Source organism: Jaculus jaculus, chromosome 6 (assembly GCF_020740685.1).
Source record: "Jaculus jaculus isolate mJacJac1 chromosome 6, mJacJac1.mat.Y.cur, whole genome shotgun sequence".
NCBI classification, from domain to species: Eukaryota; Metazoa; Chordata; class Mammalia; order Rodentia; family Dipodidae; genus Jaculus; species Jaculus jaculus.
In genome coordinates, this window is record NC_059107.1 from 144,571,406 (window position 1) to 144,584,259 (window position 12,854).

Genomic DNA, 12,854 nt, shown 5'->3' on the forward strand with positions numbered 1-12,854 from the left:
CTAAGTATAGATTCCTTTCCATGTCCTCAGTGGGGACAGAGAGCTGCATTCACTTTCTCAGCAAGTAAGCACTTTCCTGAATGTTGCGTCTGTGCCAAACATGGATGTGGCTGTTAGGTGCTATCCTGGAGGAAAATCAGCAGAGGGTGGTGGGTTTTGAAAGCAGGTAAGAATCACAGAGGGCCTGAGGTGGACAATAATAATGTTCTCCACCCAGTTACAATGTGGGATCACACACTTTCCACCCTCCTACTTGTAAACACAGTAACAATGGACCCTGTGAGAAGTTCCCAAACCTTTTCTCTGTCCTGGTCCAAGCGTGATCATGACAGTAGAATTGGAGATCATTTTGAAGGTCAGTACATATTTTAATGTTTGAAAAACAACTTTTGAGCCTTTTATTAGACTGTATATTTTTGGATTAGCTGCACTAGGACAGTTACAGCTTCTTGTGGTTTTCTTCCAGAAAATGAGCTGCTTTTGTTAGTCACTGCAAGGAAAATAAAACCATATTTTCTTTTCCCAGGCAGTAACATTACCACATAAGCTATCTCAAGTGAGCCCCATGCCCATCATTTATCTCACATACCCTGAGATGAAGAGTCCCTTCGGTGTGAATGTGGCTGGCAGGAGGTGACTCAGCAGATGTTCTAACATTGATTTTTTTCTTCATTTAGGTTCTTCTGCACCTGTCACAATAGTCTCTTGGCATATTTTGCAATTGTGCTAAAATATTTTTGTGTTCTTTGCCTTTAGATGCCAGTCAATCAGCTACTAAAATGTCTCTGTGCCTTTTCCTGTGCTTTCCAATGTCCTTACTTCTTGGTAATAAGCTGTTCAAAAATTAACATCATGGTATTTTTCAACTGTAGGACATGGCCATTATATGATATAACATTGGCTTAGCAGATTTGAAGAAGAAGACAAATCATTAAATGTGTATATTTTATAAAATGAATGTTGATTTTTTTGTACACATCAAAATGTGAAGGCATGTGTTGTCTCACTTAAAATGATAATCAAATGTTTCAAAACATTTATGCTAGCTGTTCTTTTAATATTTGTTTACTATAATCCTGGCTGAGGTAGGAGGATCACTCTGAATTTGAGGCCAGCCTGGGCTATAGAGCGAGTTGTTCCAGGTCAGTCTAGGCTAGAGTGAGAACCTACTTTAAAAAAGAGAAAAAAGAAAATCAGGTTTTCCTAGGAGGAAAAGTGAGTATTTCTATTTCAGCTTATGCACAGTCCACCAACATATATGTGAAAGACAACAGCATCATAACAAAAAGACAAAGTGAGATAGTATGGAAGTAGCATGGCCTGCTTTAGCTTTATCGTATTTAAAAGTGACTATGGTATTGATGGAGTGCTAAAGCATACTAAAGACAGCCTGGGAACAGCCCACTGCCCCCCCTAGCTACACAGGGGGCGGTTTACAAAAGCCAGACTTACTCATCTTTAGGGCATGGAAAAATAGCATTTGTAAAGACCTGAAGTTTCTGGGGAAGAACTCCTGGTGAGTAGCAGGAGAGAACTCCGCCTCCTTGCACGGCTGGGATCCAGAGGGATGACGCCAATCCTCGGGGAGGAGATGGCCCTGCTGCCTGATGATAAGAATCCCAGAGCTGGCAGAATGTGCATAGTCTTACAACCTTCAGCTTTCTCTGTTGTCAGCCACAAGATTTTATTTTTACCTGTGGTTAATTTTAAGTTCTCAGTTTATATTTAATATATATAAGTAATACAAGCTTGAAATACTTGTTATTTTAGAATAAAGACCAGGAGCATATGAAATAAAGATATGTGTGGGTCATAAACAAGCATCAGTTAAAAATCCAAAACAAGCCGGGCGTGGTGGCACACGCCTTTAATCCCAGCACTCGGGAGGCAGAGGTAGGAGGATTGCCGAGAGTTCGAGGCCACCCTGAGACTCCATAGTGAATTCCAGGTCAGCCTGGGCTGGAGTAAGACCCTACCTCGGAAAAAAAAAAAAAATCCAAAACAATATTTTGTCTGAGTTGCAAATTCTTCAAATGGGGAAATTGATTGTAGAAAATATTGGTACATATGACCAAAATAACAACAGCAACAACTAAACAATAACTAGTTTTTTTGTTGTTGTTTTGTTTTATTTTTAGATAGGGTTTCACTCTAGTCCAGGCTAGCCTTGAATTCCTGATTGATCCTCCTGCCTCAGCCTCCTGAGTGCTGGGATTAAAGGCATGAACTACCATGACCTACTAGAATCTGATTTCCATGGTCAGTAAGAACAATTGGATTTCCCAGTCTCATTCAAGTCAACTAATTTAACTAGACAATTTTTCTTTTCTTTTCTTTTTTTTCTTTTTTCAAGATAGAGTCTCACTCTAGATCAGGCTTATCTGGCATTCACTATGTACTCTCAGGCTGGCCTCAAACTCATGGCAATCCTCTTATCTCTGCCTCCTGAATGCTGGGATTAAAGGCATGCACCAGCACTCCTGGCAAACTAGACAAGTTTTCAAGAATTTAAGGTTAGATTCCCATCATCTTGGGCCCAACATGGTGATGAACGAATGCTTGTAATCCAGCACTCAGGAGGCTAAGGCAGAAGGATCTCAGGTTCAAGGCTAACCTAAGCTATACAGTGAGTTCAGGCCAGATTGGGCTGCAAAAATAAAAAATCCTTATGATTCAGAAATGCCTAGAAATGTACCACTTTGAGGATCATTAATGGATATTTCAGAAGAAAAGTAATTCTAAGGGAAGTGAGTTTGGGGAATGTTCATTGCTGTATTATTTCCTGTCTTTAAGCCCATTTCCAATTTACATCAGGACACTAAGGGCTTTAAGATGCAGGTCACACAAAATGCAATAAAATAAAACACTTAGCTTTAGCCTAGAATTTTCCAGTGCTCTCTGACCATCAAAATCTTCCACTGAACAATTCCAAATTCCATAACTCAGTGAGTCCTCTCCTGGGTTCTGATCTGACCCTCCTGCCTCCACCTCTTCAGCAATTTCCAACCCAAGTGCATCACCACAATTGGCATCTCCCAGGTTCTAAAGGAAAGACATTAGGGGTTCTCTATACGTGATATTACAGTACTTTATTAAAAAGCATCAAGGCATATCCCCAGTTAAAAATTTTGGGAAAGAAATTGAAAGCTACTAAAACATTTGTGGTGTTTTAAAAGATTGTGTAAAAATATGTTATTTTGTCTCTTATTCCTAGGAATTTTTAAGCTACTCTTAATAAATATTCCATGTATATGCATTTTCTATATCCTACTTAGTGTCCCATAAACTAATAGCTTGAAACCCATAATTATTCTAGTATTCTTAGAGTGAAACAATTATTATTTATTCAAACAATAGTCTGCATGCTTTGGAAATGAAAGATCAGAAGTTGTCATAATCCCAAATGATTGTGAGTACGTGAAATGAGAACAGTGTTGCTCAGATATTTTAGGGATAAGGCATATCTGGGGTCTCTGAGTATAAACACTGCAAGATGTTCTTGAAATTTATAAGTATGCATAAGAAAAAAATAAAATTTTCAGCATTGGAAATACCCATACAATCTTAGGAAAAAAAAAATAATTCTAAAGTACTGAAAATAATTGTCAGTAAAGTTAATGAGGCAAATTAATTTATATTATATAATTTGAAGTTTGTTTCTTAAATATAGAAGGGGAACTATGGTTTTTGTTCTGGGTGGAAATGAGTTCTTAAACAGCACTTTAGGACTGGGAAGATGGCTCAGCAGTTAAAGACATTTGCTTACAAAGCCTACTTACTGGTACTGGTTCAATTCCCCAGTGCCCATGTAAAGCCAGAGGTACAATGTGGTGAATGCATTAAAGTCTGTTTGCAGCAGCAGGAGGTTCTGATGTGCCCATCCTCTCCTTCTCCCTCTCTCTCTTTCTCTCTCTCTCTCTCTCTCTCTTTAAATAAATAAGTAAATGAATGAATAAAATCAGTACCTCAGTACTAAAGGCTTTTATGCCTGTGACCACATGAACTTTGACTTCAGATGTGAAATAAGAATTTGTAAACCACCTTCATCAAGGTTTGATTTTTTAAAAGCATTTTTTTATTTTTTTTAAATTTTTATTAGCATTTTCCATGATTATAAAAAATATCCCATGGTAATTCCCTCCCTCCCCCCCACACTTTCCCCTTTGAAATTCCATTCTCCATCATATTACCTCCCCATCTCAATCATTGTACTTACATATATACAAGATCAACCTATTAAGAACCCTCCTAAGGTTTAATTTTTAACATCATTTTCCTCTAGCATATAGCCATAAAAACTCTTTTTTGTTTGTTTTTTGTTTTTTCTCAATTTTTGTTAACATTTTCCATGATTATAAAAAATATCCCAAGGTAATACCCTCCCTCCCCCCACTTTCCCCTTTGAAATTCCATTCTCCATCATATCCCCTCCCCATCTCAATCAATCTCTCTTTTATTTTGATGTCATGATCTTTTCCTCCTCTTCTGATGGTCTTGTGTAGGTAGTGTCAGGCACTATGAGGTCATGGATATCCAGGCCATTTTATGTCTGGAGGGAGCACGTTGTAAGGTGTCCTACCCTTCCTTTGGCTCTTACATTCTTTCTGCCACCTCTTCCGTGTTAGACCCTGAGCCTTGGAAGGTGTGATCAAGATGTTACTCAGTACTCCAGTCACTTCTTTCCAGCACTATGATACCTTCTGAGTCGTCCCAAAGTCACTACCATCTGAAAACAGAAGATTCTCCACCCAAAGTGAGAGTATCATTAATATAAGGGTATGAATATTAAGAGATGTGCTTACTGGGCAGTTTGATAAGCATAGTATATAAATTTAGCCAGATATCAGAAGATGTTACACCCCTAGGGCTCATGACTACCCCAGTTTTAAGTTTTCAGTATCAGAGATGTATTCCCTCCCATGGAGCAGGCTGCCACTATAGCACCCGTTGGCTCATTTGGCCTGGCTGGCCAATTATAAGGCTTGCAGTGTCCACTGTTGAGTATCTTCCCTGGTGGTATCTCTTTCTCCCATTGAACTGCATGTAGAATGATAGCTATAAAAACTCTGGTCTAGAGTTCTTTTTTGTTGTTGTTGTTTGTTTGTTTTTTGTTTTCCAAGGTAGGGTCTCACTCTATCTCAGGCTGACCTGGAATTCACTATGTAGTCTCAGGGTAGCCTCAAACTCATGGTGATCCTCCTACCTCTGCCTCCTGAGTGCTGGGATGAAAGGTGTGCACCACTACGCCCAGCTTAGAGTTCTATTTTTTAAATATCTTATTTTTATTTATTTATTAGAGAGAGGGAGAGAGGCAGATAGAGAAAGAATGGACACGCCAGGGACGCTAGCCACTGCAAATGCATGCGGCACTCTGCATCCAGCTTACATGGGTTCTGGGACGTCAAACCTAGGTCCTTAGGCTTCACAGACAAGTGCCTTAACTGCTGAGGCATCTCTCCAGTCCAAGTTCCACTGTTTCTAATCTACGCTTTCATTTGATTATCCGACCTCTTGCAAACTTTCATTTATTCTTTTTATTTGTTTGTTTGTTTGTTTTATTTTTCTTTCTGCCTGAATGCTTCCAGTTTAACCCACAGGTGCCAAGATTTCTAAGGTGTATTCAGCAGTTGAAAGTACACTGTGTAGTTTCTCCTCTCTTTTTCAGATTTCTCTTTTCTCAGGTGACTTGGGATGAAGTCCTTTCCTCCTTGACTTTTTCCTCCTGTTTCTTGTTTCAGAGGAAGATGAAGCTTCCCCGCCCAGTGCCCTGCCTCCAGGTTAGGATGGTCCCTCATCCCTGTGTTTAACGTACTAAGTGGCTGACAGTAAAAGAAAAGCTAGGGCTCCTTGCCAGTGCAGCAAGAGGGGAAAATGTTGGCTTTCATGACAATTTACAAGAGAAACCTTTTGTTTTTATTTGATTTGTTTTGTTTTGTTTTTTCCCAGTAGGGTCTTGCTCTGCCTTCCCAGTGCAGGTAGTGTTCTTTCTAATCCCAGCATGAGGAAGCTGAGGCAGGAAGAGTTTAGTTTAAGGTCAGCCTGGGATACAGAGTGAGTTTGACTTCAGCCCAACTTATATAAGACTCTGTCCCAAAAGAACTTTCTTTGTGAATTGAAGACAATTAAGGTGAATACATCTTGGATATACATTATTTCAAGGGTAAACATGTATGTTTTCTATTTTATCTACATACCCTTTCCCTAGGGATAGTTGGATTTTTCATTTTATATTGCTCTTGAAGACATAAACTTAAAAAAGTATTTTATTTTTATTTATTTATTTGACAGACAGAAAGAGGGAGAAAGAGAGGGAGAGAGAAAGAGAATAGGCACGCCAGAGCTCCAGCCACTGCACACGAACTCCAGACAGGTGCACCCCCTTGTGCATGTGGCTTACATGGATCATGGGGAATTGAACCTTGGTCCTTTGGCTTTGCAGACATATGCCTTAACTGCTAAGCCATCCCTCTAGCCCCAACATAAACTTTTAAAAACATTTTATTGATGATGTTCAAACAGGTATATGATGTATTTTGATCATAATCCCTTCCTATTGCCTTCTCTTGCATCCTTCCCCTCTTCCCTTTCAGGAAGACAGATCCTCATGGATGTTTTCATAGTGGGAAACTCTACTGATTTTCCATCAAGCCAACTTCTAGTTTTTCTCTCCCATTACCAAAAGAGCCAGGGTTGGGGGACTCCATTTCCATTCTTTCTGTGCCCCCTTGCATCCTCCAAATCATGCTTCCCTTTCAGGTCTGGGTAGTCGGGCCCTGGAGAGAAAAGATTCAGGTGAGCGCACGCCCGGACAAAGCATCCGACCCCATCCTAATACGGTCACTAACGCGTTCAGTTCTTGAAGCCGTGCTGATGCTAATCCTCCTTTGAGACATTTGGTTGCTTCCACAGCATCTTCTTTCCTTACATGCCTCTCATAAGAAAACTAATGTACAAAGAAACAATTGATTTTGCATGACACAATGCCACATCCAAGCATCTAGCCACACGTGCCACAGGTTTATTTCTTGGGCGTATACTTTTTTTAAAACATTTAGTAAACAAACATATGTTTCCATTCCAGGGATGTGCTAAAGTTATAATGCACATTTGTATAGAATTTTAAGTACAGCTCATCAAACACTTTCAAATGCACCGTATCAGCTATTGCTACATTTCTGAAGTTATTTGGTCATTCATAAAGTCATTCATTTATTCAACAAAATTTGCAGTGTGAGCCTAGCCTTTTCCCATTACTGGCCTCTTAAGAGCCAGCCAGTGGTCTAGGCGCTGCACTCTTATAAGTGACCAAAACCTGAAAACAGCTTGTTGTCTTGATCCATACATGAATGCCCACTGTTATTCCCTACCGTCATTTATACCATAGACACATACACCATGCAAGTTTGATATTAACTGGGGTATTAAAAGTGTGTAACCACGTGACTACTTTGCTTAACTTCATTGTGAAAGGGGTCTCTTGTGGGGAGAAGCCCCTATAGCACTCAGCATGACCATGAAAGCTGAAATCATTAGGTGTGCACTTTGTTTCTTTTCAAGAAACATTAACAAGTAGAGGGTCGGCAAGCCATGTGTTTTTTCGCAGTTCTGAAGTGGCTGTTCATCTCAGAGATGGGGGAGCACCTCCAGAGTACCCTCCTCCCCTCCTCGTTGGAATCAACTGCAAACTGACACCCCAACCCCGCACCTGGATGCAAGCTGAAAACACCAAATAATCATTTCTAGCTTGTCTCTCTTCACGGGAAAGCTTCACCCACTTTCTTTTTCCTCTCCATTTATCTTTTTTCTTCTTATTTATTTATTTTTTTATGTCTGCTTCAATGTTTTTCTTTCTTGTAGGACAATTCTATGTTTGTCCCTGCAGGTCATGACCACTTTAACTGTGAAGCAACGGGATGGCTTCCTCTACACACTCCTTCTAGAATTGTCCAGTGACACAACAGCAAGGGATCTAGAAATACCAGGCCAGACCTGGTTCTCTGACTCTTGCCAGGCACTTTGCCCTCCTGCCCGTCCCACCTCTTTACTTCCTCCACGTTTCACTACGTAGACACGGCCTTCTGTCCGCCCCCTGGGAAACACAGGCCGCTGCAGGACTCATGCCTCACCAGCACTGATCATCTACTAGTAACAGACAGCATAGGAAACAGATAGTTCATGGCTTCCCTGACCAGTCTTGCTATTTCTTAGGAATTAGAAGATGTTCTTTTGGCCATGGAAGAGACATCCATCCCTGTAAGAATGGGGTTCTTTCCTGCCTTACTGATGGTGACAGGAAACGGGATGAAGGGTGCTATTTTGATAGCTAGGCTTATGAGATAAGGAAAAGAATCAGCACCGGTGAGGAGCCCAGGTAAGTTGGCCTGAGAAGCAGCTGGCTCTGAAATGATCAGTGTCCCCTCTCTGCTTCCAGAATGGTCACTTGGTGAGTCGCCCGCCGGTGGAGAGGAACAAGACAAGCAGAATGCCAACTCTCAGCTGTCCACCCTGTTTGTTGAGAAACCTCAAACAGGATCAGTGAAAGTTGGTGAGTACTTAGCATAAACTTCTCCCCTTTCTCTTCTCTCACTGAGGTGAGTCACATATCACAGATCAAATCATTTTAGAATGAAAAATTTGGTGCCTGTTAGTACATCCATAATGATTGTTCTGATATTTTATTGATATCTTCCATAATTATAGACAATAAACCCTAATAATTCCCTCCCCCCCACCACACTTTCCCCTTTGAAACTCCACTCTCCATCATATCCCCTCCTCCTCTCAATCAGTCTCTTTTTTATTTTGATGTCATCAGCTTTTCCTCCTATTATAAGGGTCCAAAATGTCTTTTTTTTTTTTTAACTACAACATCTATTTATGTAGTTCTAAAACACTGGCATCTGCAATATTGTCTTCCAAACACAAAGTGGCCGTGGTTTTCATGAACTCACAGTAGCTGGCACTACCTACGCAAGACCTGCATAATAGGAGGGAAAAATGATGATATCAAAGTAGGAGACTAATTAGAAAGAAGAAGGGACTAAGGAGAGGGAAAAGGGCGCTTGCCTGGGAAGCCAAAGGACCCAGGTTCATTTCGCCAGACCCCATGTAAACCAGATGCACAACGTGGTACATGCATCTGGAGTTTGTTTGCAATGGCTAGAGGCCCTGGCATTCCCATTTTCCCGCCCTCCTTCTCTTTCTCTTCCTCCCTCCCTCTTTCAAATAAATAAATGTAATATGAAAAAAGTTGAAAAAAAATCTTTCTCCCAATTTCCCCATTGCTCTTTATTGATCTTCAAAACTTTCCAAATGGGCTGGGCGTGATGGTGACACCTTTAATCCCAGCACTTGGGAGGAAGAGGTAGGAGGATCGCTGTGAGTTCAAGGTCACCCTGAGACTATATAGTACATTCCAGGACAGCCTGGACTAGAGCAAAACTCTATTTTGAAAAACTAAAAAAAGAAAGAAGCACTGAACCATCTCTCCAGCCCCCAAAAATAAAACATTTTAAAAACCAAAAACTTACAAAGCAGAACAAATTGAATTACCCTAATAATCTCAGGGGAACTCACCCAAAAACCGGGCAAATTCATTGAACAGGTCTGAAAATGCAAATCATATCATAGTCTGTATAACATAGACTGATGTCACTCTTCCAGCTGAAAGCAAAATACAGTTTTCAAACCATAGGCTGAATCCTTGGTGCTTTGTGTAGGTGCCAACATCACCTTTATAGCCAAAGTGAAGGCTGAAGATCTTCTCAGGAAACCCACCGTGAAGTGGTTCAAAGGGAAATGGATGGATCTGGCCAGCAAAGCTGGGAAGCACCTCCAGCTGAAGGAAACATTCGAGAGGCAAACTCGGGTATGACCTTGAACCCTGGCTCAGGGGTGAGACTGGCTCATTCCTTCTGTGAAGGTGGAAAGCTAGTGCAAGTTGTTACCTAGCTTTTCAGACCAGATAGTGAGGTCAATGATAGACTAAAAAAAAAAAAAAAAAAAAAAACACAAAACAGATTCCAAGTCAGGCGTGGTGGCACACACCTTTAATCTCAACACTTGAGAAGCTGAGGTAGGGGGATCACTGTGAGTTTGAGCCAGCTTGAGAATACGTAGTGAATTCCAGGTCAGCCTGGGCTAGAGTGAGATTCTGCCTAAAAAAAAGAAAGAAAAGAAAAATAGAGATAGAGAAGATTCCAGCCAAGACCAGCTTAGTGAACCACTGAATTCACTGGGATTGATCACAGGAGCATGGTGAGGGGTTAAAGAAACATGCATGAACAAGCAGCTTATCACCAAACCCTCACTCCAGCAAGGATGTGGACTCATGCAAACTGCATGTCTAGAGTCCCCTTGCCAACTACTGACGAGTCTCCTCTCCTCCAGCAATTGTTTCCTACTTCTTTTACTTCAGGGAGCAACCTTGTCAGTCTTGCATGTTTTATGAGCCTTCTGAGCCTCCATCTTCCTCCATGAGGCAATGTCACCACATGAGAACTCATGTGGGTGATTCACAGCTGCTCTGATTCAAGGCAGCAATGACCCTGTCTCATTGGAAGGAAACAGATTTAGTCTTGAGAGATCTCAAACCTAGAAAACTGGATTACCATTCCTGGGTCTACTTTTACTGCAATTGTTTTGCTCTGTCCAGGAGCTGTGGGACACATATATCCCCCTAGATTGAGACCATTGTACTGGGCTCCCCAGACCCAGTCCCATCTTTAAGCAATGCTGAGGAATTTGAAAAATCGCTGAAAGGCAAGGGCACCTTTCCATCTGCAAGGTGGGTTTGCAGGTTGTCTGAATGCCTTTTGTTGTAGATCTACACATTTGAGATGCAGATCATCAAGGCCAAAGAGAACTATGCAGGCAACTACAGATGTGAGGTCACCTACAAGGACAAGTTTGACAGCTGTTCCTTTGATCTGGAAGTGCATGGTAAGGGAGCCATCTTGTCTGGATAAATGTGATATTTTTATACAGTGTGAAAGAATGGATGAGAAAGTCATTTCATACCATTAGATTTGAGGGAAGTGTTTCCTTAAAAGTATGTTTTTTCTGATTGTGGTGGTTTCAGTAAGGCTATGAAATTAAGTTGTTATAAGCTAACTTAAAAAGTGAGATTTGGGGGAATTTTATTACTAAGTTATCTCTTGTTATTAGCATTCCTTAAACCTGCCAGAGAAAGGAGAATGCTGGGTTTTTGCTGTTGAATAGATCCATTTCATTGGGGCCACGTTCCCACTCAGGTTTGAGGATAAGATTCTATGGTGTAAGGATGTTAGGGTCCCCCACCATCACCACCACCGCCACCTAATGCTCTTCTGTGGACTCTTCACAGCCCAGGAAGGAACTGAACACAAAATTGCCTTCCTTCAGGGTTATTCATTTTATTGTTTTCTTTCTTTTCATAGAATCTACTGGGACTACTCCAAACATTGACATCAGATCTGCCTTCAAGAGAAGGTAATGCCAAAATGGAAATCTAGATGGGCTTTATATAACAGAAGTGGAAGATTTTCAAATCACACCACCTTCCCTCACTTATATTGCCAATGGGATCAGAGCATGTCGCTGCAGTCAAACATTTGTATATTTATTTGCAATGTACTTGAAAGCTATGAATCTGGTGTCCAATTAAGCATACACTGATAAGTTTTTAGAACGTTCTTGTAGCTTCCACATTTGCAGATCTCCCATTGGCCTAAGGGGGATGCACTTTTAATCTGTTCATGGGTGACCTCTTTCTTAATTGAATTGTTTTCCATCAAAAGGCCAAAGGAGATGTCAAGAGGCACATTTTGTACAGCTTAGCTCAGTAATATCTGAAAACTCTTACTTATGTTTTATTTTATGAATCATTTATGAAGCTACTAAACATGTCCTCAGGAAAACCACAATTAAGTCGCTACTTATGCAGATTATCACCTTACAATGTTAGATTTTCCTAAATGAAAGCACCTTGAATCTGCTAGACATTAAAAACATAAAAAGGCAAAATTCCTAAGCATATTTAATTTACCTTCACAGTTTTCTAAGGCTGAAAAATCAGGGAGTCAAAGAAGAGAAATGATTATTTTTCTGGCCCCTGAGAAATATAAATCTCCCCTTCTTGTCGCTATGGTACCCGCTTCATTTAGTGATGCCATAATATAAACTCTTTAATGAAAGTGGATGCTTTCTTCCCAAGATTGGTTCTGTAGTTTTGTTGAATAAGGAACGTTTCCTCAGATTAGAAAATATCCCATGAGTATAAGACAGTGTCATCACGTTATTATAAAGCAATGATTTAGTCTTCTAATAAGCCATTCCCTCTACATTATGAAAACATAAAATATTTAATCACTTTTGAGATGTATTAAATATTGCAAATTTTATTACTTTGTTTCCCTGTTCCCTTACAACTTCCCCCAACTTGGCAATGCAAGAGCCTAAAACTATACTGATGGCACATGTGGGCATGTTTTAAGACAGTTTTGTGCTTTAAAAGTACAGAAATGTGTTTATATAAGAAGATCCCCCAAACACTTGCTAGTACAGAAAATTTGAAAACATATTATTACTCAAGTTTAATTCTTATGACTTATATGTTATACACACTGTTTTTAAACCCACAGACTCTTTTCTTAGAAACTATAACTAACATTTGTAAAGAGCAGGAAACAAAATCTTCATTAAAAATTAAACATGTAAGTAAATGTGTAGTGTCATTTAAATGTCAGCACCATAGCTTCTTTTTAGAGTCAAGAATAAAACCGAGACGGTGGACGCATGCTTCACTTAAGATGCATTTCTCTATAGGAAAGTATCTTAAAATACAACTAGTAAGGAGTTCGTTAGCAACTCAGACA

The 12,854-nt window shown here is 40.2% G+C and overlaps 1 protein-coding gene across 1 annotated transcript in view; it reads left to right on the plus strand.

Moving 5' to 3' along the window:
• The first annotated feature begins 270 nt into the window (after nt 1-270).
• Mybpc1 (myosin binding protein C1) overlaps nt 271-12,854 on the plus strand; it is a 70,284-nt gene continuing 57,700 nt past the window's right edge. Inside the window, exons 1-8 of the mRNA XM_045152256.1 lie at nt 271-355; nt 757-825; nt 5,739-5,777; nt 6,757-6,792; nt 8,432-8,545; nt 9,720-9,868; nt 10,824-10,941; nt 11,418-11,469. Coding sequence (XP_045008191.1) covers nt 271-355; nt 757-825; nt 5,739-5,777; nt 6,757-6,792; nt 8,432-8,545; nt 9,720-9,868; nt 10,824-10,941; nt 11,418-11,469 — 662 coding nt within the window. The remainder of the gene's footprint in view (nt 356-756; nt 826-5,738; nt 5,778-6,756; nt 6,793-8,431; nt 8,546-9,719; nt 9,869-10,823; nt 10,942-11,417; nt 11,470-12,854) is intronic.